A 24,631-nucleotide genomic window follows, 5' to 3' on the forward strand; every position below is an offset into this window, starting at 1 on the left:
TGCTCTGGTCCAGGGGGTCACAAAGAGTCGGACACGACTAAACGACTAAACAACAACAACAACCTGAAGGGTTCAGGAGAGACAGAGGAGCTAGTGTTGGTGTTTCTTGATGACACCATACATGTGGCTAAGACTGGTAAACAGGTGCAAGGTTTTGCCAAAGAACTTGAAAAGCATTTTAAACTCAAGAACCTAGGACCGGTAAAGGTGTACCTGGGCGTCCAAGGCCCCAAGACTTTGGCCACCTCATGAGAAGAGAAGACTCCCTGGAAAAGACCCTGATGTTGGGAAAGATGGAGGGCGGAAGGAGAAGGGGACGACAGAGGACAAGATGGTGGGACAGTGTTCTCGAAGCCACCAGCATGAGTTTGACCAACTGCAGGAGGCAGTGGAAGACAGGAGGGCCTGGCATGCTCTGGTCAAGGGGGTCACTAAGAGGCGGAAACGACTAAACGACTAAACAACAACAACATGAACCTTAGAATTCTTACAACAATACCCTCGCCTTGAAACCCTAAAAGGGGCAGGAGGCTGTTTGCCTCCCCCTCCCCCCGCTCAGCCTCCTACAACCGCCCCCCCTCCATGGCAGCCATTTTGTGACCGGCACCCATGGCACCCCCCCCACCCCCCCGGGGGACCTGCCTGGACCCCACCTCGCCAGCCGGGAGCATATGGGGCAATGGCCCTGAGAGGGGAGGAAGAGACTTACTAGGATAGACCGGGCCCAACAAAAGCAGGTTCCCATGAGGTCAACATTGCAACAGGGAACACTGGCGCCTCATGAATCTTGAGTTATGGGCCGAAGATAACCCCCCGGGCAGGGCTAGAAATATACCCCCCATGACCATCTGCTAATCCCGTAGCTGCTAGACAGTATCCCATCCCACGCCTAGGGGCCGAAGGGGTCGGGTTCCAGATTCTTCTTTGCTTTCCCCTTTGTTAACAAACACAGTGCACCCCCACTGTCCCAGAAACTGGATCATCCTTTGCTGAATGGTTGGTAATAATTTTGTGTGGGAAGACTATGGCCCTGATGCAACAATGGTTGTTCAGCATAAGGAATAAGGTTTCTCCAAATGATTCCTTCTCATCTGTTCTTGCTAGAGGCTGTTGCAGCAACAGCACGGCTTGGATCTAAAGGCAATACAGACCGTTTCTCAGTTCACGCAAGTAGTAGGACATCAGTTTTGCATGCTTATTTCTTGGCTGCTATCTCATCATCCTGAACTGCTGGTCATACTGCCTGGGGCTAATTAGGAGCTACAGTCCCACAACATAAACCCAGAAGGCCAAAGTTTACCCTCCCCCTGCTCTAAGCAAGGACCTCAAGAGTAACTTCTTTAAAAAAAGCAAGTTTCCTGGGAACTTTGTCAAAGGGTTTTTTTCCAGGTGCTGTTTCACTCTGGAAGGGACGCGGCAAGCTCACATCAAAAAGCTGCTCCAACATGAGATTTTGAAACCTTGCCACACAATGTTGCTCCTGCAAGAACTAGACTTGCGCCACTCTTTGAGGGGGAGGGTATTTGTGTGGGACATTCAATCAGGGAATTAAGCCCCAGCCCGATTTGTTATCTTGCCACCTAGTAGAGCTCCACCCGGAGCCTCCAGGAATTACCTAAAGCCTCCCCCTGGCCCAAAGAACCTACTTGTTGTTTAATAATAATAATAATAATAATAGTTTAGTCGTTTAGTCGTGTCCGACTCTTTGTGACCCCCTGGACCGGAGCACGCCAGGCACTCCTGTCTTCCACTGCCTCCCGCAGTTTGGTCAAACTCATGCTGGTCGCTTCGAGAACACTGTCCCACCATCTCGTCCTACATCGTCCCCTTCTCCTTGCGCCCTCCATCTTTCCCAACATCAGGGTCTTTTCCAGGGAGTCTTCTCTTCTCATGAGGTGGCCAAAGTATTGGAGCCTCAGCTTCAGGATCTGTCCTTCCACTGAGCACTCAGGGTTGATTTCCTTCAGTATGGAGAGGTTTGATCTTCTTGCAGTCCATGGGACTCTCAAGAGTCTCCTCCAGCACCAGAATTCAAAAGCATCCATTCTTTGGCGATCAGCCTTCTTGATGGTCCAGCTCTCACTTCCATACATCACTACTGGGAAAACCAGAGCTTGAACTATACGGACCTTTGTTGGCAAGGTGATGTCTCTACTTCTCAAGATGCTGTTTAGGTTTGCCATCGCCTTTCTCCCAAGAAGCAGACGTCTTTTAATTTCGTGGCTGCTGTCACCATCTGCAGTGATCATGGAGCCCAAGAAAGTAAAATCTCTCACTGCATCCATTTCTTCCCCTTCTATTTGCCAGGAGGTGATGGGACCAGTGGCCATGATCTTCATTTTTTTGATGTTGAGTTTCAGACCATATTTTGCGCTCTCCTCTTTCACCCCCATTAAAAGGTTCTTTAATTCCTCCTCACTTTCTGCCATCAAGGTTGTGTCATCTGCATCTCTGAGGTTGTTGATATTTCTTCTGGCAATCTTAATTCCGGCTTGGGATTCATCCAGCCCAGCCTTTCGCATGATGAATTCTGCATATAAGTTAAATAAGCAGGGAGACAATATACAGCCATGCCGTACTCCTTTCCCAATTCTGAACCAGTCAGTTGTTCCATATCCAGTTCAAACTGTAGATTCTTGTCCCACATAGAGATTTCTCAGGAGACAGATGAGGTGATCAGGCACTCCCATTTCTTTTTCTTTTTTAAATACTATTTATTGAGGTTTCAACAAAATTACAAATATGAAAAAGACAGAAGGAAAAGAAAACACAAAAGGGATAGAAAATACAAAAAAGAATAAAAAAATTAAAAACATTTCAATCTTTCCATGTCCTGTCTTTCATTTACTTATTTCCGTGACCTCCTCACGCCTCCCGTTTTTGTATTCTAATTCAATTAAATATTCCAGCAAATCCTTCCAACTTTGTTTTTATCCTAATAATTTATCTTAACATATTATAATTTTGCCTTCTCCCTTTCACCAATTCATTTTTACTTAATCCTTTATATCCTTTCAGCTAAAACCACATAATTTCCCCCCCCCAACATCTTTGCCCCCCAGGCAAATGATAAATTTTGGCAAGCTTGACTGGTGTCATGTACCACCTGTAGATCATTTTCATTATATTCTCTCTTAAGGCATTACATGCCATAAACTTCATACCTGTGGTCCATAACTGTTCCCAGTCAGCCATCATAATGTTATGTCCAACATCTTGTGCCCATTTAATCATAACAGATTTAACCATTTCATCCTGTGTATTCCATTTCAACAGCAAGTTATACATTCTTGACAAATTCTTAGTTTTAGTATCTAAAAGTTCTGTTTCCAATTCTGATTTTTCCACCTGAAAGCCAATTTTCTTATCCAAATTATAAGTCTCCCTAATTTGATAATAATGAAGCCAGTCTCGTACTTTGTTTTTTAATTTATAAAAACTCTGCAGTTTTAATCTGTCTCCTTCTTGTTCCAAAATTTCCCAATATTTCGGCCAATTTGCCTCCATATTATGTTTTTTCAGAGCCTTGGCTTCCATTGGTGACAGCCACCTTGGCGTTTTATTTTCAAGCAAGTCCTTATATCTTATCCAAACATTAAACAGTGCTTTCCTGACAATATGGTTTTTAAACGCTTTGTGTGCTTTGACCTTGTCATACCACAGAAATGCAGCCACCCAAATACATTATTGAAACCTTCTAAATCCAAAATATCTGTGTTTTCCAGAAGCAGCCATTCTTTCAGCCAGCAAAATGCGGCTGATTCATAATAAAGTTTAAGGTCTGGCAGGGCGAATCCCCCTCTTTCTTTAGCATCAGTTAAAATCTTAAATTTAATTTGAGGCTTCTTGCCCTGCCAGACAAATCTAGAAATATCTCTCTGCCACTTCTTGAAACAGTCCACCCTGTCCAGGCACTCCCATTTCTTTAAGAACTTGCCATAGTTTGCTGTGGTCGACACAAAGGCTTTTGCTTAGTCAATGAAGCAGAAGTAGATGTCTTTCTGGAACTCTCTAGCTTTCTCCATAATCCAGCGCATGTTTGCAATTTGGTCTCTGGTTCCTCTGCCCCTTCGAAATCCAGCTTGCACTTCTGGGAGTTCTTGGTCCACATACTGCTTAAGCACCTGCTAGGTAAGAACCTACTAGGTAATAGATAAATAGATCCCTGAGCCCAAGTGGTGCAGATAGGGCTGTGGGTGACTATGGCTTTGGCCATGAGGGTATTTTTACTGCCTCTGGCCGTCAGCGTGCCCACACCCCTTCAGGTGACCAAGCAGCTAATGCCCACAACACGAATAATAAACGGCTGCAAATGGCTGAAATGGGGGCTTATTCTGCAAACCGAACCAATTGCACGGTCTGCACTCTGGGACCTACAGATGCTTTGGGAGGAATGCCCCTCCTCCCTGTGCCTTGGAATGAGTCCTCAGTTACGGCCCCAATTTTTGGCTTCCGCCCTCTGGGAAACAATTCTTTTTGATGGAACCATTCTATCCCTTTCCAGGTTCACTGAATTCCTGGATGGCTCTGTGTGAACCAGTCTGAGGGCGCCAGTAACAATCTGACGTATGTGGGGGCCTCCCGTTGTAATCGCACCTTCCCAGCCCAGACAACCGTGACTGAGTCCGCACTAGGAACTCTTTCTGGCTGTAATCTAACTGCATGCCTAACGCACTTGGCAAGGGCTTCAGAGGGGGGAAGTGGTGTCTCTGCTCAAGGACATGATGTGTATTGGGTGTGTGGAAAGCTGGCTTTTCATAATCTGCCAAAGGGATGGTATGGAGTGTGCTTCCCAGGCTCTTTAATTCCTCTCATGTGGATTTATGAGCCGATTGCCACTGCACCCCGTCGGAGGAGACGCTCGGTTGACCTAGTAGCAGTTGCAGGAGGCAGCTCCCAAAATTGGGGCAAGGATCAGTGGCCTCCAGAAAGGATAGTGGCCCATTACGACCCGGCCTCATGGAATCGGGGAGAGAAAATCACAGGGGCAAGGGGGCCAATTTATAATTTAAACCACATAATAAGACTCCAAGCGGTAGTAGAGATTGTCGCCAATGCTACGGCCACAGCCCTCCGGTTAATCGCTACCCAATTAGATGAGACGCACACAGCAGTCCTTCAGCTCCGCTTAAGGCTGGACTTTCTCCTGGCGCGACAGGGCGGGTTTTGTGTTGCGTTAAATGTGACAGGAGGGGCCTGTTGCTTTAACATCTCTGACCATGGCGAAGCTAATCAAAATTTGGCAGCAGAAATTGAAAAAGTGGCCCATGTCCCTGTCCCTACTTGGAACGGATGGGACATGTCCTGGTGGACTGATTGGCTTCCAAACCTAGAGGACTTTTGATGATGTCACCAGGCCCTTTGATAATTTTGCTTCTTCTCTGCTCCTGTGTACCTTGCTTATTGCATTGCTTGCAAAATATGATGCATAAAATGGTGTCACGAATGGTTCGGCCCCAGATTATAGCACTAGCCCGAGAATATCAGCCAGTGCCTCCTTGGGACGAGCTGGAAGGCTGTCCAAAATAAAAGGGGGGGAATGAAGGGACAGGATATCCAAATCCTGACTGTGTGGTAACCCAGTTAGTGTGTAGTCACCCCAACTAGGCCTCAAGACTTCCCAAATTATTTCTTTGAAGGTGCAAACCTAAAATGCATTAGCTCTGCTGTATAACACAAAGCATAACACAAAGTAGCTGAAAGGAACAAAGCTTTCTCCTCTTCTCAGGAAAAGATGACCTAGCCGCCAGGAGCGCATCCACCTGACCAGCCTGCTCACAACTTCTTGGCTCGCTGATGGGAGCAATGCACACCTGACCCGTGGGAAAGGCCTCAAAGGCTACAACCCAATGCAAAAATCCTGAGGATCCATGTGGAACTGTGCTTTGTAACCACGTTTTTGCGCCACTGCAGCCCCACAAAACAGTGGATGCGTGATTTTTTTGGTGCAGGCTGTAGCCATGGACATGCTGTGTGATCTGGTGGTGAATTTGGGGTGACCCAATGCTAAAATCCTGAGGATTCATGGGCTTTTACCTCCCCCTCCCAGGCAGCCTCCTTTATATCTAGCCTCCCTTATCTCGCTCCTGATCGCTTGCCGATCAGCAGTTTTGTTTCAACACCCCCTTCCCTCTTTCAAAAAAAGAAGCATGATCTGCTTTATCCCCTGGGCAATTCGGCTCCAGGGACCACGCATTCGCTCCGTAAGACGCACAGACATTTCCCCTTACTTTTTAGGAAGAAAAAAGTGTGTCTTATGGAGCGAAAAATACAGTAAGTGGAAATCAGTCTTCCCCCTCTCCTCCCCCCCTTCCTTAAAAACCCTGCTCTTCCTGGCTGGGTCTCTTTCCTCTCTCTCCCCACCCCCAGCCAACCCACCTCCCCATTCCTGGGTTATGGGTTTGAGGCCACGCTGGGCCAAATATTCCTGCATTGCACGGGGGGGGGGGGAATAGACTAATGACCCTCCCCTTCCAGCTCTGCTATTCTATTATTGTATATATGGGCAACTTAAAAACACTGATAGGATTGTAGAGCTGGAAGGGAACCCGGGGGTCATCTAGTCCAACCCCCCCCCCCCCACAATGCAGGATTCGTCGGAGGAATCAGGAGCCAGGAAGAATCAAATTTCAATATAGAATGGGGAAATTTTAAAATGCATTTGGAAAAAAAAATTATTGTAAACATCTACAATCCCTCGTAGGTTTGACAGAAAACGTGTAGTAAAAATTCAAATCATGGATTGGAGTAAGGACTTATAATAACTGGAGTCAGAGAGGAGATGCAGGACAAAAATTGTAACCTAAGGATCCACAAAGGGGGGGGGAGTCAAAGAAATATGATGTTTGTATTTTGATTCTTTGTAAAATTGAAAATGAAAAAGAGGAACCTTTGGCCCAGCATGGGCTCGAACCCGCGACCTTGAGATTAAGAGTTTCCTGCCATACCCTCCAAGTGTCTTGATTTTCCAGGGACAGTCCCAGAATTCCGAAGGCCCTCCAGGCTTCTGATGTTTATTTGTGAATTTTAATTGTGGGTGTTCATGTTTTCATTGGATTGTTTTGATTTTTTGATATATATTTTTGTAAACCAGTGTTTTACCTTCCTAATGTGCATTTAGATTATAAACTACGTCTTATACAACCAAAAATAATATTGGGCTCCGATACATCAATATAGAAAGGGATGATCTACAAGGACGTGTTGCTGGAGGTGCCAAAACGAGAATACGCCTCTTTGAAGCCTCTCCTTATGCAATGTCTGATGCTTACAGATTTCTGGAGGAAAGTATTGGGATATATAAATGCTAATTTGTAGAGAGGCTGCCCTGCCCTGAGGCAGGAAGCAATGTCATTACCAGGAAAAGGTTTGAGTAAGTTTTAATTCTGCCCCCCCCCCCAGGTCAGGTCAGCTTGGACCTCACTGCCCTGCCTGGCAGGAGACGGAGGAGGAGGAGGAGGAGGGGGGGGCAACCTTTGAACTGCACCCAACACCCCCACCCACTTCAGAAACCCTGGTGACTCCTCACCCTGTCTTTCTTCCAGGGGCACCTAAAGGCCATCAGGAGGAGCTGCGCTTGGTCCCTTTGAAAGGGAGGCAGCTGCAGCTGCGGATCCTCAGAGCACTCTTCACCTGCTCAGAGGCACTCTTTCTTCCCTAGAGCTACAGTGCCACCAAAGCTGCGATTCCTGCCTTGCAAGGGGTTGGGCTGGATGACCCCTGGGGGTCCCTTCCAACTATACCGCTTTATGGTTCCACCATAAGTCCCACTGATTTTGAAATGCATCTGTTGTTTTGAAAACGGTTCTTCCCTGTTTTTTTTTTTTTTTTTTTTTTTGCATTTTATGTTGCTCTGAGCCCAGCTTTGGCTGGGGAGGGTGGGATATAAATATAATTTGATCATGATGATGATGATGATGATGATTATCTCCTAGAGCACAGCTTCCTCCGTGGTTTGGAGAAGGGAGGCAGGCAGATGGGGCAATGGATCCTGGCAACCCAACCTTTGTCTTGTGGGCCAAGAGGGCGGGGCGGCCCTGGGATGAGGGCCAAGGGGAGGGAGCCGAGGGCCAGCAAGGCAGGTGCCAGGCAGGGCTGGGAGTCAAAAGAAAAGAACCTGACACACCTTGTCTCCTTTCGGAGGAGGAGAGCTCAGCCAGGTCCTTTTTGCCTCACCTGGGTGACAGCAGCATCCTTATTGCAAACTCACCTGGCTACCAAAGTGCAGGTGGCCGAGAGACAGACGGGTGCCTTGCAGCCGCGGGCAAGACAACATCTTCTCCTGGACCAGTGAGCCTCTTTCCTCCTCCTCCTCCTGCCCCACATGCTGCCCCCTTCCTGAGGGCACGGCTGAAGGGGAGCAGCCGGGCTTTGGGATGCAGGTCAGAGGCCACCTGTGCTGAACACACCTGCGTCTTCTCCCTTCTGCCAAGGCAGGGGCCCCTCCTGGCTGCAGTCCTGCTGCACATCCCCCCCAACTCCCCTCCCCTTGTGGATTTTCTCCCCAGGATCTCTTCCTGCGACCCAGGGTCAGAAGATGGCTCTGAAGAAACACCTGGAGGCTCTTAGCGTCTTCCAGTGGGTCCTCACCTTCTTCTTCTTTGGTAAGTTGGGAGCTGGGTGGGTGGGAGGGAGGGGCAGGGGGTGCTCAGGGAAGAGGGGCAGCTTGGCCTCCCCCTCTTCCTGGGGCCATGGCCCTTGGGAGGTCAAAGTCAAAATCCGTTTATTGTGAGGACCATGCCTGTGCACCAAAATCAACACTACAATAGTTAAAAATATTAAAATTCATTACATGCTATGCCAACAAAACCTTCTTCCCACAAAATAGAAAAGGAGGGAAAACAAGCAACGAGTTAAACAGACGATGAAGAGGTCTTTACATTGTCGTTCATAAATCTTTCCCTGGCTTTCATGGCCTTCATCACAAAGACCGCTACCACATGGGTAATGCGTGGGTTTGCATCAACTAACAAAACTTTTACTCTATCTTCAGGACTGGTTATAGAGTTGGGTATAATTTGCAGCAATGCATCTCTAAAGCCCGAGTAAATGGGGCAATAGAGGAAGTAATGTATAAGATCCTCTTTAATTTTCATGAGGCAAGGACATAGACGATGTTCTACTGGGGTTTTTGTGTATCTACCGGTCAGATAAGCAGTTGGCAATGTTTGAAACCGTGCCATAGTGAAAGCTCTCCGAAGGGTGGGATCAGTGATCTCCACCAAGTAGTTGGCACAGATTTTGACTGCTTTTACTCGGGGGAACCAGTAGGAAAACCCAGAGTTTTTTATCTTAGTGGAGTCCAAAAAGGCGTCTTTTTCAAATATCCATTCCCAAACTTTATCAGGGCTCCACAATTTGAGAGTATTTAACTCAGGTAGGTTGTATCTGGATAGAATGTCTAGTAGGCTTTTATGCCAAGTGGTATTATTTTGTAATGATACAAAGGCTTGTTTAGCCAATAAGGTGTTCGGGGCATCTATGAGGTTGGTGAAAAAACGCAGGAATCTTAAGTGGGCCCTGGCAGACACAGAAGGTAATCCTACTTCCACTCTTAGGAGAGCTGCCGGAGGGAGGCCTAGAATTCTTCTGAGATAAAAATTTTGGAAGATTTCAAGCCGCTCTAACAGCTTCTGATTCCATCCCCAGAGTTCTACTCCGTATAACATCTGGGGTATCACTTTTCCAACAAAAGTTTTTAGTGCCGGGGTCACCAGTTGCCCTCCCCTCGAATAAAAAAAGCTGAGCAGAGCACCAATTGTCCTACTTGTTAGAAGGGCTACAGTCTTGAAGTGGGCAAGCCAGCTAGATGTAGCTTGGAAAGTGATACCAAGATATTTAAAGAAGAGACATTGTTCAATTTTGTGTTCATCTAGAGACCATCTAAATGTGTGGCGAGCTCTAGTAAATACCACAATTTTTGTTTTGTCATAATTTATCTTTAGAGAGTTTTGGGAACAATAAGCTGCGAGCCCCTCCAGCATGCTGAGTAGACCCCTTCGAGTGAGTGCCATGACCGCCATGTCATCAGCATAAGCACTATATTCAGGTGTTTGCCTTCCAGGGCAGGAGCTGATGACTTATACTCTGCCATATGTTGAACAATGTCGCTTATATAGAAATTAAAGAGGAACGGCGCTAACAAACAGCCCTGTTTAACCCCTTTCCCCAGTGGCAGTGGGTCAGTATAGTTGCCTGACATCCCAGTTCTGATTTTAGCTGTGGTGTCTGAATGTAACTCTCTAAGTATTTTGAGAAGTCGTCTATCAATATCTGTGTCATATAGTTTTTGCCATAATTTGTCCCTACAGTTTGAGTCAAAAGCGGATGTGAGATCTACAAAAGCCACAAAAAGTTTGCTCTTATGTGTCTTTGTATACTTATCTAACATTGTCTGTAGTACCAAACAATGGCCTATTGTACTATGGCCCTTTCTAAACCCTGCCTGTTCCGGATTAAGCAAGTTAGAGTGGTCAGCCCAGTCAACCAATTTATTTAGCAGGTGGCGAGTATAAAGTTTATACACAATGTCCAGGAGACTTATGGGGTGATAGTTTGAGGGGTCTTGGGGCTCTCCCTTCTTATAGATGGGGGCTACCAGGCTCAGTTTCCAGTTTTCTGGGATTTTGCATGTATCATTTATTGCCGTAAAAAGTTGGGCCAAAAAAGCAGCCCACCCCTGGGCATTTAGTTTAAGCACCTCAGGAGGAATCATATCTTCACCGGGAGCTTTGTCATTCTTGAGTGTTTTAATTAGCTGAAAACATTCTGATTCGGTAACAGGATCCCAGCCCATTATTAGGTCGTTTTTAAGAGGAGGAAACTGGCTCGGTTTAGCAATGTTTGGAGCTGTGTATAGCCGGGGAAAATGTTGGTACCATAAGTTAGATGAAATACTGTTGGTTACAATTTTCCCTTTGGGTGAAACTCCCTGAGCAATTATTTCCCAGAACTTTTTGTCGTCCCGCAATTTGATCGCCTTGTCGAGTGCCTCCCATTGTTCCTTTCTATAGAGGGATTTCTTAAATTTTAGAGTATTTTTATAATGAGAGCGCCACCTGCGCAGGTTTTCCACAGAGGACAGGGTCCCTTCCTGTTTTACCTTATTTTGTAATTTCCTAAGCAAAGATCTTAGATTCCTACAGTCTTTGTCGAACCAGGCCCTCGAATTATTTTGTTGTTTGGGAGGGTTGGAGTTCGTAAGTAGTGGGAGGAGCGACTCTGAGACCTGCTGAAATGTTAAAAAGGGGTCAGAATTAGATAAAATACACTGGTCTCTCAAGGCCAGTAAATCTGATGAATGCAGGTGTAGTTTGATTTTGAGTTCCAGGTCGCTGTTCCATTTACGCCTACGAAGGGCCAGAGTTGGAGGTGGGTCTGCACAGTGATTGCGGTATTGCGGATCCTCCAAAGCACGGGGAATTAGTGAGATTGATATAGGGAGGTGATCACTCTCAGTTCTGTTGAAAGTCCTAAAGCCCTGTGACCTCTCCAAGAGTTTTGGGGAGACCAGGATATAATCAATAACGCTCGCACCTCTAGGCCCAAGGAAAGAAAAGAAACCCCCTGACCTCTCCATATGGGTACCATGCAGATTATACAGATTATGTTTGAAGGCAGTCTCCATTAATGTAATGCCTGCCTTATTCAAGACCTTATCGTCAGAGGACCAGGGAATAAACCAATCTGCCTCTGGCAGTAACTGAGATTTAGAGCAGTACGTATTAATGTCGTTTCCTCTCCTGGCGTTGAAATCACCTGCCAGCAGGATATCCATGCCAGGGAATTCTAGTTCAGCCTTCTCCAAACATAGCTCTAAATCTTCCCAGATTTGTGACGACTGGGAAGGGGTGCCTATGGGAGGGATATATATATTAAAGCAGAGGAAATCTCCTCCTTCACTGCCAGAAATAAGTAGGATTTGTAGATTGTTACTCTTCGCCCACTGCTGTTGCCGGACCTTGCACTTTAGTTTGGTGGAAACAAAAGTGACTAAGCCACCACTAGGTCGGCCTCGGAAATTTGGTTTTATCGCAGGGGTAGCAAAGGCTTCGTATCCCTGTAGAGAAGGGACATGGAGATCTAGACACCATGTCTCCTGTAGACATATAATCTGAAATTTTGTAAGGAAATCCAGAAGGTCGACGTCACCCTGCTTAGATAGCCATCCCGCCACGTTCCAAGATAGAATGTGGAAATAGTGTGATGGCGGAAATAGTGGCAGTCAATCTCTTTTCCGGTGGTTTGGGGCTCCTGAGTCTGGCTCCTCCTCCTTCTGCCCTGCTTGGTGGTTCCAGGTTTGAGGTCGCTGGTCCCTAGGTAGGTGTGATGGCTTTAACTGGGGGGCCAATAGGTTGATTTGGCCCAGAGGATCTTCGATGACACCATTACAAATATCATGATGTTCAGCTGGTTTTTGCAGAGCGAGGGCTTTGCCGACCCGTATGGGCTGTACAGGTAGCAGGTCAGCAGCTGAGTCTTGTGTCGGTACTGCTAGCGGGTCAAAATTTGACAAATGCTGTGGATCTTGATTGCGTAATGGGCTTAAAATAATGGAAGCCTCCAATTCCGGCATCAAGGCATATGAGGACGAGAGCATTTCAAACTGGTCTTGCTTGGGTAGTCCAATACCAGGCTCATTGCACGTAGAGACCAGGGTACCAAGCGGGGGTGTGTGTAGAAAATCAATTAAGTCATTGGTGGCGCTGTGGGTTAAAGCCTCAGCGCCTAGGACTTGCCGATCGTCAGGTCGGCGGTTCGAATCCCTGTGGCGGGGTGCGCTCCCGCTGCTCGGTCCCAGCGCCTGCCAACCTAGCAGTTCGAAAGCACCTCCGGGTGCAAGTAGATAAATAGGGACCGCTTTCTAGCGGGAAGGTAAACGGCGTTTCCATGTGCAGCTCTGGCTTGCCAGAGCAGCTTCGTCACGCTGGCCACATGACCCGGAAGTGTCTCCGGACAGCACTGGCCCCTGGCCTCTTGAGTGAGATGGGCGCACAACCCCAGAGTCTGGCAAGACTGGCCCGTACGGGCAGGGGTACCTTTACCTTTACTTTTACCTTGCCACTCCCTAAGGGGTAATGTGTCCCGGCTCCATTCCCCCGACTGTTTGTTCTTTATGGCGCACAGGCCCGGCATCAGCACCGACAGCACCTATCCTGGTGCATAGCGGTGTGCGGGTCAGATTGGTGAAAACCCTTGTGAAATAGATGTGCCATTTCCTTGTACGGTTTCTTAGTCCTAGAATCTTTGCAACGCAGTGGGCAGATCTAAAGTTAATAACCATACGTCTCATATAAGGTCCAGAAGGCAGGCATGAGATGTCCACAATATCTACGGGGCGTAGTGTCTGCCCCAGCAATGGAGACAGGGAATTTGCGCCCGAATGTTTATCCGCCCATTTGTTGTGATTCAAGGGGTGGTTTCCCACCAGTACTGCAAGTTTGCTGTTCTGGAGTTGCAGACTTGAGTTTTGTACTTGGTTGGGCAGGCATCTCACTTGTTTTTGTGCAAGGTTAGCCTGCACGGTTGGGCAGGGGTGAGCCGTCCACAATGCCGGCAGGCTCCTCATGAGTAGTACTGGGAGCAAGGGCCTCATAACTGTTTGCTGTAGGGAAGTTTCTACAGATCTCATTTAGGTCATTGTCAGGCAGGAAATCCCTGATATTTGTCTGTTTTTTGGCCGTGCTCGTAGCTTCATTCGAATGCTGCCTGTGGCGTTTCTTCCCTCTCATGTCGGCAAGAAAAATAGGGAGAGGATTTCTCAGAATTGCAGGGTCAGGGCAGATTGTGCTGTTAATGAGCCGTACTCCCTTTAACAGTCTTTATCTGCCGCATTTATCTTTATCTGCCGCGATTTCTTGCAGGTTTATGGGAGAAGTAGAAATAATCTGAACCATAAACCATAAAACTTCTAAAATAAACGCCTTAAGGCGTCTTAGGGCCCTTAGAACCCGCCAAAGCAGATAGTAGGAGGTCCTCTGGCAGGCCAGGCTCCTGTAATAAAAGGAAATCTGCCCTTTTCCCATTATGGGGGACACAAGAGCCCTTAGAGAGTCCTTTGCAGGTTCTCCATCAGTCGGAGAAAAGAACAGAGGCCAAGCAGAGAATATTGAGAAGCAAAGCAGCTTGTAAGCCTGATCTTTATTGAACTGTTGCAACAGGGTGCTCCCCTCACACGCAGGAAAGGAGGAGGAAAGGAGGAGGACCCCGAACCAAGGTGTGCCCACCCTCATATAGACATTTTAAATTGGCCGCCCTGGAGTCCAAGACCACCCCCAGAAACTTCATACCTACATCACAGAAGGGGCGGTCTACAGCAGAAATCTGAGTGCCTTGTTTATCTCCTGTCTGGCAGGATACCTGTTAACGCTCACTTGATTGGATACCCTGAGGGGCCTGGCCAGTCTTTTGTAATGACAAATACTCAGTTCCTTAGCCAGGTCACAGGCTCACCCTATTCACACACAGACAGACCCTTAAGACAGGATTTGTGAAGGAAAAGACAATGGGGAGGCTTTTCCATTTACCGTTGACCTTGCAGAGAAATCGTTTGGTCAGTTTGGGGGTCAAAATGGTTTCCGGGCTGTTTTCCTGTGCTGCTTCAGACATGTGGTTTATATATTTATGTACGTGTTTGCATGGTACATTTATGAACATTTATATATATATATATATATATATATATATATGCAGGTTTTGGTGTCCTCGGGTGTCTTCCCGTGTAAAAGTTGGGGTGTCTAGGCGACGTTTCGACGAGGTCTCACTCGTCATCTTCAGGCTGGTGCTTTCGGCTTCTTGTTACTGGAACAGAGCGGGATCTCACTGTTTGAGTTCCTATAAATACTGTAGAGGGGGTGTGGTGTCTAGCCTCCAATGTTCTGGGCAGAGAGGAAGTTCCCAGGCTAGTGTGCCTTTTCTTCTTTTGTTCCTTAATTACTTGAGAGATACCTTGAGTGATTTCTTGAGTGATATCCTGAGTACCACTTAGGTGGGTCATTAGGTGTGGATTAGTTGCTAAAGTCTTTGTGTCTTGACCTCTTGAACTTTGTGAAGAGTTTTCCTGAGAAGATGGCTGTATTGCACTTAGTTGTGCTTTGGCTTGGCTTCGTGTATAGGGGCGAGCTGTGGTTTTGTGGCTTGTGTCAGCCAGATCTGTGTAGGGATTGCAGGGGGGTGCAGCATCCGGAGGTGCCACCATGGATTGGCTACTGGATGGTGTCAGTAATTCATCTGTGGAGAGGGTCTGGGTTTGGGTCTGGTGTGGTTGATTGGTGTTGGCGTTCTGTGTGCCTCTGGATCTGGTGTCAGTTTTTGTGGAGAGGGCTAATTTCCAGATGTCTGGCAAGCGGGATGTGTCGTCACGCTTGTTCATGTTGTGAGGGTGTTTCTCTATCTCGATGGCTTCCATGATTATTCTCTTGTGGTGATGTTCCGTGTTAAAGAGCAATTTGGAATCTGCAAAATTAATTTCGTGTCCTGTTTCTTTCATGTGTTGGAAAAGAGAGGAAGTTTTTTCTTCTTTTTTGACGGCATTCTTGTGTTCTGCGATACGTGCATTTATTCGTCTGTTTGTTTGTCCAATGTACGTGGCTGGGCAGACTTTGCAGGGTATTTCATAGATCCCTTGGTTTTCCAACTGGATTTTAATGACCCACCTAAGTGGTACTCAGGATATCACTCAAGAAATCACTCAAGGTATCTCTCAAGTAATTAAGGAACAAAAGAAGAAAAGGCACACTAGCCTGGGAACTTCCTCTCTGCCCAGAACATTGGAGGCTAGACACCACACCCCCTCTACAGTATTTATAGGAACTCAAACAGTGAGATCCCGCTCTGTTCCAGTAACAAGAAGCCGAAAGCACCAGCCTGAAGATGACGAGTGAGACCTCGTCGAAACGTCGCCTAGACACCCCAACTTTTACACGGGAAGACACCCGAGGACACCAAAACCTGCATTCCTGTACCCGTGAAAATCTACGAAAGCAAATATATATATATATATATATATGACCTTATTTTTTTTATTTCACCCCCCTCCCCCAAAAGCCAACCCCCCTCTTCTTTCCAAAGCAGCTTTGGGCCAGGTGAGTCTGGACTAGGGAGTCAGCACCGCAGGGGGTTGGGCTAGATGACCCTGGGGTGCCCCTTCCAACCTAAAATGTTCTTCTGGGTTTAGGGGGGCTTCAGATCACATCCTCGGGGGTCCCGTGAAATTGGGGTTGGGGTCCCAGGCAGGGCTCTGAATCCCAGCGCTGCTTGTGGGTAGGGTTGGGCGATATATTGATATATCATCCACAACCAGTTTGATGTCCACATTGTGATATTGGTTTCATATTTATTTATTTGGTTTTTCAAATCAGAATTTGGCAATCACATATCCAGCATCCAACATAAAAACAAGATTCCACGGAATCTCCTTCCCTCCCCCCCCCCCAGGTCCCTTCTTCTCCGTTCTCCTGGTCTACCTGCTGTTCACCTCCTTCTGGCCTATCAGCGTCCTGTATTTCGCCTGGTGGATCTTCGACTGGGATATGCCAGAGAGAGGTGAGTTCGATTCTCCCCCACCAGGGCCGGATTGGGGTTTGATGAGGCCCTAAGCTACTGAAGGTGATGGGGCCCTTTATATGTCCAGCTCTCCTTTGTCCACAACAAATTGTTGCTGCTTTTTGTGTTGAATATATGCTATAAGGTAATTGACGGACATCATAGGTATCTCAAGCCATAAAACCGGTCCATGCAAATCGTAAGGTAAAGGGACCCCTGACCATTAGGTCCAGTCGTGGCCGACTCTGGGGTTGCGGCGCTCATCTCGCTTTATTGGCCGAGGGAGCCGGCATACAGCTTCCGGGTCATGTGACCAGCATGACTAAGCCGCTTCTGGCGAACCAGAGAAGAACACGGAAACGCCGTTTACCTTCCCACTGGAGCGGTACCTATTTATCTACTTGCCCTTTGACATGCTTTCGAACTGCTAGGTGGGCAGGAGCAGGGACTGAGCAACGGGAGCTCACCCCGTCATCGCGGGGATTCGAACCGCCGACCTTCTGATCGGCAAGTCCTAGGCTCTGTGGTTTAACCCCCAGCGCCACCCGCGTCCCAGATGCAGATCGTAGGTACCCTATAAATAGAAATGAGCAAATCAGGGATAATTAAGGGAACAGGCTAGCAGGCAGGGCCCATGACTTACATCACAGGAGCCGACACAACACAAAACACTGTTCCTGTAGGTAGGTTTTATTTTACTTCTTTTTTATCTTATATTTCGGATATCTGCATCCAGGTTTCTTTCCTTTAATTTTTTTTGGGGGCCCCAAGGGACTGAGGCCCTAAACTATAGCCTGTTTAGCTTATAGGTAAATCCGGCACGGGACGCAGGTGGCGCTGTGGGTTAAAGCTTCAGCGCCTAGGACTTGCCGATCGTCAGGTCGGCGGTTCGAATCCCTGCGGCGGGGTGCGCTCCCGCTGCTCGGTCCCAGCGCCTGCCAACCTAGCAGTTCGAAAGCACCTCCGGGTGCAAGTAGATAAATAGGGACCGCTTACTAGCGGGAAGGTAAATGGCGTTTCCGTGTGCGGCTCTGGCTCGCCAGAGCAGCGATGTCACGCTGGCCACGTGACCCGGAAGTGTCTCCGGACAGCGCTGGCCCCTGGCCTCTTGAGTGAGATGGGCGCACAACCCCAGAGTCTGTCAAGACTGGCCTGTACGGGCAGGGGTACCTTTACCTTTACCTTAAATCCGGCACTGCCCCCAACCCTACCTAGAGGTCAGGTAAAAGGTGCCTCTCCTTGTCTGAGAAGGGTGCTGAGCCCCACACCCAGACCCACACAGCTGGAGCTGCTGCCTCGCCCTGCCCCTCCTCCTCCAGCTCACCCCCTTCCACTGGGGCAGCGTGCGACCATCCCAAACCTGTTTTCCTCACTGCTATTTACTGTTGTCTATTTTCCAAGACAGCTTCCAATAAATGACACAACGGCATTTATTCATGTATTTATCATTATTTATTAAATTTTGCTATAAAAATACACATAAAATCCTGTAATTGACAGGAATCAAAAGAAATATAACATGGAATCAGAGTTGGAAGGGACCCCAAGGAGCATCTTGCTCCTCATGATTGATTGATTGATTGATTGATTATAATTTTAATTATACCCTGCCCATCTGGCTGGGCTGCCCCAGCCACTCTGGGCGGCTTCCAACACACACACACAATAATAATAAAACATCAAGTATTAATAGTAACAATCAGATCCTACATAAAAAGTCACAATAAGTTTAAAATAACTTACACCAAGTAAAGCAATATGCAATAATCCATTGGAATCCAATAATAAACACTAAAATTAAACATCAGCACGTCATAAATAAATGAATTTTTAAGCAGAGGTTGGGTCGTCACCTGCCAGGGATTCCTCAGTTGTGATTCCTGCAATGCAGGGGGTTGGGCTGGATGACCCCTGGGGATCCCCTTCCAACCCCACAGTTCTCTGACTCCATCCCCTCCCTGAACCCTTCCCTTCGCAGGTGGGCGCCGCTGTGACTGGATGAGGCGCTGGAGAGTCTGGGAGCTCCACCGGGATTATTTCCCTATCAAGGTATGAGGAGGGGGCTGGCAGGGTCTCTGGAACCCCTGGAGACCAGATCACAGAGGAGGAGGAGGTGGTGGCCGTCAAAGGCTGCTGGCCATGGAATCTGGGCACTGACATTCGGGTGGGGGTCCAAATGCCAAAGGCCTCGCCCCTCTTGCCTTGCAGCTGGTGAAGACGGCCGAGCTGCCCCCAACGCGGAACTACGTCCTGGGCTCCCACCCCCACGGGATCATCTGCGCGGGGGCCTTTTCCGCCTTCTGCACCGAGGCCACCGGCTTCCCCCGCGCCTTCCCTGGCCTCCGCCCCAGCCTGGCCGCCCTCGCAGGGCTGTTTCGCATACCCGTCTTCCGGGACTACCTGATGGGCTCAGGTGAGGCCAACAGAGAGAGGAATGGTTGGGGGGGTGGGGAAGTTGGGTGGTCCCTCCCCTAAGGACCATCTTCAAGAACCCTGCCTGGCCCATCCAATGGGAGGAACCACCCCACTCTCAGGAATGCCCTTCTAGCGCCCCTGGGAATAGAATTCCCCAGCAAGAATGCCTGTTTTTCCTGCCATTCTTTGCTCCTGTGCAAATGAAAAGGGGCATTTGTTTGTGCAAATAATGATGATAATTATTACAATTTATACCCGCCCATCTGGCTGGGTTTTCCCAGCCACTCTGGGTGGCTTCCAACAGAATATTAAAGACACGATAAAACACCAAACATTAAAAACTTCCCTAAACAGGGCACCCTTCAGATGTCTCCTAAAAGTCAGATACCGTAGATTCTGGCATATAAGACGACTTTTTAATCCTGGAAAATTCCCTAAAAAGTCAGAGGTCGTCTTATACGCTGGGTATGGGTTTGCTGGGCAGCGGCAGCGGGTGGCAGGCTCTACGCCGGGAGGAAGCTGCCCAGCGATGCTAAGCCAGCTGTGCTGGGGGGCTTCCTCCTGGTGTGGAGTGGAGCCCACCGCCCACTGTTGCTGCCCAGCAAAGCTGCCGCGTATAAGACTGGCCATATAAGTCAACCCCCTGAATTGGCAGCTGCCCAGTTGCCTAATACGCCATAATCTACGGTAATTGTTTTTCTCTTTGACACCTGATGGGAGGTCGTTCCACAGGGCGGGCACCACTACTGAGAAGGCCCTCTGCCTGGTTCCCTGTAACCTCACTTCTTACAGGGAGGTAACCGCCAGAAGGCCCTTGGCTCTGGACCTCAGTATCCAGGCTGAATGATGGGGGTGGAGACGCTCCTTCAGGTCTCCTGGGCCTTTGAGGCCGTTTAGGGCTTTCAAGGTCAGCACCAACACTTTGAATTGTGCTCAGAAAAATACTGGGAGCCAATGTAGGTCTTTCAGGACCAGTTTTATGTGGTCTCCCAGTCACCAGTCTGGCTGCCGCATTCTGCATTAGTTGTAGTTTCTGGGTTACCTTCAAAGGTAGCCCCACATAGAGCGCATTGCAGTAGTCCTGGTGGGAGATAACCAGAGCATGCGCCACTCTGGCGAGACAGTCTGTGGGCAGGGAGGGTCTCATCCTGCGTCCCAGATGGAGTTGGTAGAAAGCAGCCCTGGAGACAGAACTGACCTGCGCCTCCATGGACAGCTGTGAGTCCAAAATGACTCCCAGGCTGCACACCTGTTCCTTTGGGGCCACAGTTGTCCTATTCAGGACCAGGGAGTCCCCCCCACACTAGCTCGTCTCCCGTCCCCCGAAACAGTACTTCTGTCTTGTCAGGATTCAGCCTCAATTGGTTAGCCACCGTCTCTCCTCCAACCACTTCCAGACACGCTGATCCTTTGCCAGTGACCCTGTTGCCCTTGAGTTGGAGGAGAATCGTGACGGTCCTCTAGTCCAACCCTCTGCAAAGCAGGGAACCCCTGGAGATGAATCACACCCACAAGCACCTTTGCTTCCTCCCATTTCCAGGGTTGGTCTCGGTCAGCAAAAGTTCCCTTGACTTCCTCCTGAGTGGCCCCCCCGGGCACGCGGTGGTCATCGTGGTAGGGGGCACGTCCGAGTCCCTGGACAGTGCCCCCGGAGAGCATCGCGTCCTCCTTCACGGGAGGAAGGGCTTCGTGCGCCTGGCACTGCAACACGGGTAGGGGCACCGAGGGGGCAAGCGGGGGTCTGGGGGGCATGTTGGGTGCAGGTCAGCAATATCTTGGGCCTCGTGAGCATGGCTGTGCTTCCCAGTGGATTTTGCCCCAATGAGCAATTGCAAGGACTGAAGATTCCTGCCCTTCCTTGCTGTCTAATTTTTTTATTACATTTCCCCTCCGTTTTCAGCTTTGCTAAGCCTGTCTGGACACTCTGACATACATTTTGGAAACGTATGTCTAAATGTTTAGTTCTGGACTTGAACTGTCCAGACTCTGCCAACGTCAAACAGAGTGGATCGTCTTCCCAAACGGTGATGGGCAAGCAACACTCCCCACAGATCTCTTGGACCAAACATTTGTAGAACTCCAGTTCCCTACAAAGCTCTGACAACGCGCTGAATTCAGCTTCTGTAGAGGAAAGCGCAATGAGACTTTGCTTTCGGGACTTCCACCCTACTAGAGATTCTCCAAACTTCACTACCAACCCAGACCCTGATTTCCTATCCCCAAGATTTGCCCAATCACTGTCAGTCCAGGATGTGAGCTGTGTGTCACCCTCAGGTGACAGTTTGAGGCAGAAATCTTTGGTATCCTGCAGATACCACAGCGCTCGCTTGATGCCATTCCAGGCAGTCACACTGGCTTTGTAGCTTCCCTGCTGAGCAGATTTGTAGCAAATGCTATGTCTGGTCTGCTCCATTGGGAAAGATGCAACAAACTCCCTAGAGCTGACTGAAGGATCTCAGCGTTTTCGAACTCAGAACATTCCCCGAGCTGAGTGTCTTTCACATAGCTCGTTTCCATGGGTGTTCTGACCCCTGCACACTCAGCCATCCTGAACTTCTCAAGCAACTGCTCAATCTTGCGTTTCTGACTGAGAAATAAACTTTCGTGCTCGGTTCTATCTACCTGGACGCTTAGGTACACCTTTACCGGTCCTAGGTTCTTGAGTTTAAAATGCTTTTCAAGTTCTTTGGCAAAACCTTGCACCTGTTTACCAGTCTTAGCCACATGTATGGTGTCATCAACAAACACCAACACTAGCTCCTCTGTCTCTCCTGACCCCTTCAGGTTGTTGTTGTTTAGTCATTTAGTCATGTCCGACTCTTTGTGACCCCCTGGACCAGAGCACGCCAGGCCCTCCTGTCTTCCACTGCCTCCGGCAGTTTGGTCAAACTCATGCTGGTAGCTTCCAGAACACTGTCCCACCATCTCGTCCTCTGTCCTCCCCTTCTCCTTGTGCCCTCCATCTTTCCCAACATCAGGGTCTTTTCCAGGGAGTCTTCTCTTCTCATGAGGTGGCCAAAGTCTTGGAGCCTCAGCTTCAGGATCTGTCCTTCCAGTGAGCACTCAGGGCTGATTTCCTTCAGAATGGAGAGGTTTAATCTTCTTGCAGTCCATGGGACTCTCAAGGGTCTCCGCCAGCACCATACTTCAAAAGCATCAATTCTTTGGCCATCAGCCTTCTTTATGGTCCAGCTCTCACTTCCATACATCACTACTTGGAAAATAATGGCTTTATCTATACGGACCTTTGTTGGCAAGGTGATGTCTCTGCTTCTTAAGACGCTGTCTAGGTTTGTTATTGCTTTTCTCCCAATACCCCTTCAGGTACAGGCAGCTATCTGCAAGACTCTTCCGGAAACTCATACTTTCCAAAGTTTCATTCAGACACAAATTCCAGTTTCTGGCTGATTGCTTGAGGCCATAGATGGATTTGTGTAACTTCCGCACTACATCTGGCTTATTGCCCTCGAACCCTGGAGGAGGTAGCATGTACAGATCCTCCTTCAGATCCAAGTTCAAATAAGCAACATCCACATCAAAATGATGTACCTGGCAACCCCTCTGGGCAGCAACTGCTAGTAGCAAGCACAGAGTTTCACTCCTAGAAGTTGGAGCATACACTTCAGTGTAATGCAGCCCTTTTCTCTTAATGAAACCTCTAGCTACTAGCCTAGCTTTGTACTGTGGTGCTCCTGATGCTATGGGTTTAATTCTGTAAATCCAATGACAGCTCATGGCCTGTTTACCTGCTGGCAGTGTTGTGGAGAACACACCTAGAGACTTCATTGAGTAAAACTCGTTCTCCATTGCCTCATGCCATTTCCTGGCTTCTGCCTAAGGCAACTGTTGCACTTCCTCAAAACTTTCTGGTTCGCATTGAGCCAAACCAACCCACACGCTAGTGACTGAGAACCTTTTGGGTGGCTTCCCTTTTGTAGTGCGTGCAGAACGCCTTGGCACTACGTCAGATGCCCCCTCTCACCCTGAGGTACTGGGACCAGCACGTGTGTCCTTGTCCTCAGCAGACTCCCCCTCTGACTTACTGTGTCTTCTGAACTTAGCTGGACTGGTAGGAACTGGAGATGGTCATTCCTCTCCTGCTCCTGAACCTGATCCTCAGCAGGTTCAGTTACTAACTCTCCCTCTTCAGCAGAGTCAAGCAAACTCTGAGAGAATGTCAGGATTCCCATGGATGCCTGTCCACCCACTTTGCTCACAAAACTCAGCACTCCTGCTGACGAGAACCTGTGACTGGTTGCCCTCTGGATAAGCGAATCTCCACCCCTTTGTCCCTGGCTCATTCCCACAAAAGATCATTTTCTGGGACCTGGGGCCACCCTTCCTGCATTAGCTTTCGGCACAAGAACCAAAGCCTCACACCCAAACACACGAAAGAAATGTACCTTTGGTGTCTTACTATGCAAGAGAAAATAGGATGCGCCCCCTACAACAGAGTTGTAGGAACGATTCAGAGTGAAATTCTCCTTTTTCCAAGCTTCCACCCAGAAGCGTTGTGGTAAGCCTGAGTCAAAAAGCATCGCTTCCACCGCTTCCTGGAGCGTTCTGTTCCGCCTTTCTGCCACCCCGTTTTCCTGTGGTGAGTGCAGAACCGTCAAACTGTGACGTATCCCTTTCTGGTGAAAGTAATTCTGCAACGTAGTGAACTCCCCACTGTGGTCTGATTGGAAACTGGAAACCCTCAGTGAGAATTGGAGTTCCACTGCAGTGACCCACTCCCTCAGCATGGTGGCAGCTTCACCCTTGTCCTTCAGAGGTATCACCCAGCTGTTTCTGGAGTAATCATCTGTCAAGGTTAAAACCTATTTAGCCGCACCCAGACTTGCAAAAAGGCATAAGGCCAAAATATCTGCATGAACCAACTCAAAAGGTTTCTTGGTTACGCTGTCAGACCTAGGATAACTGCTCATTTTTACCTTTGCCTTCTTGCATGCTCTGCAATCCAGGAACTTAGCACATGACTTCATTTTGCATCCCTCAGTGCACCCTGGTATTTTTCTCACATATCCCCAAATGCAGTGGGACATCCTCCTGTTCCACAAATGATGACACATATAGTGAGTGGGAACATTTGCACACTGTGCCTGTGCTGACCCAGTGTTACCCTTACCTGCTTGAGATGTTTCCAGAATAGCCTGACACTGAATGTTCTTCAGTGTTCCAGTACCGGCCCTGGAAATAGAGCATGCATTATTCTTAAAGCAAACCTTAAACTCATCTCTAACTAAAGAAGACACAGACAATAGACAACATTTCATCCCTAGGACCACAAATGCTTCCAGTTCAGCCTGCAAAAAAGGAACAAAAACAGAGCCAACAGTTGTCAGCTTTCTCTTGGATCCATCAACAAGCGTGACTGTTTTTCCTTTGGAAACAGCTCTGCAGTTCTGCATTTGGCCACCAGATGGCAGCAGATGATGACTGGCTCCGCTGTCAATTACCCAGCGATGTATGTTGCTCTGGTCGCTGTCTTTCACTGTTGCTATGGAAACTGGCAAATGACGTGATGTTGCATCTCTCTCAGTTCCCCTGGGACCTTTCCTTGCGTTCCCATGCCGGGACATTCCCCTAATCTGGTTGCCCGGGGCAACGGCCTTGGAGGCATTCTGTGCAGCTTCCTTGGGACTGTTTACGCAGGTGGGTTTCCGAGCCACAA

The 24,631-nt window shown here is 48.4% G+C and overlaps 1 protein-coding gene across 3 annotated transcripts in view; it reads left to right on the top strand.

The window, feature by feature from the left end:
• Positions 1-24,631, top strand: part of LOC310828943 (2-acylglycerol O-acyltransferase 3-like) — a 57,835-nt gene that overhangs the window by 28,984 nt on the left and 4,220 nt on the right. Inside the window, exons 1-6 of one of the 3 annotated variants that reach the window (XM_083707051.1) lie at positions 8,104-8,381; positions 8,508-8,603; positions 16,435-16,542; positions 18,521-18,591; positions 18,751-18,955; positions 20,498-20,669. In XM_083707051.1, the coding sequence (XP_083563177.1) occupies positions 8,537-8,603; positions 16,435-16,542; positions 18,521-18,591; positions 18,751-18,955; positions 20,498-20,669 (623 nt within the window). In that variant the 5' untranslated portion in view covers positions 8,104-8,381; positions 8,508-8,536. Of the gene's footprint in view, positions 1-8,103; positions 8,382-8,507; positions 8,604-16,434; positions 16,543-18,520; positions 18,592-18,750; positions 18,956-20,497; positions 20,670-24,631 lie in introns of those variants that run through there. The other 2 variants (XM_083707049.1, XM_083707050.1) reach the window with 2 other exon arrangements.

The sequence above is a fragment of the Podarcis gaigeae genome (genome assembly GCF_964106915.1).
Source record: "Podarcis gaigeae genome assembly, chromosome: 13".
Taxonomy (NCBI): Eukaryota; Metazoa; Chordata; class Lepidosauria; order Squamata; family Lacertidae; genus Podarcis; species Podarcis gaigeae.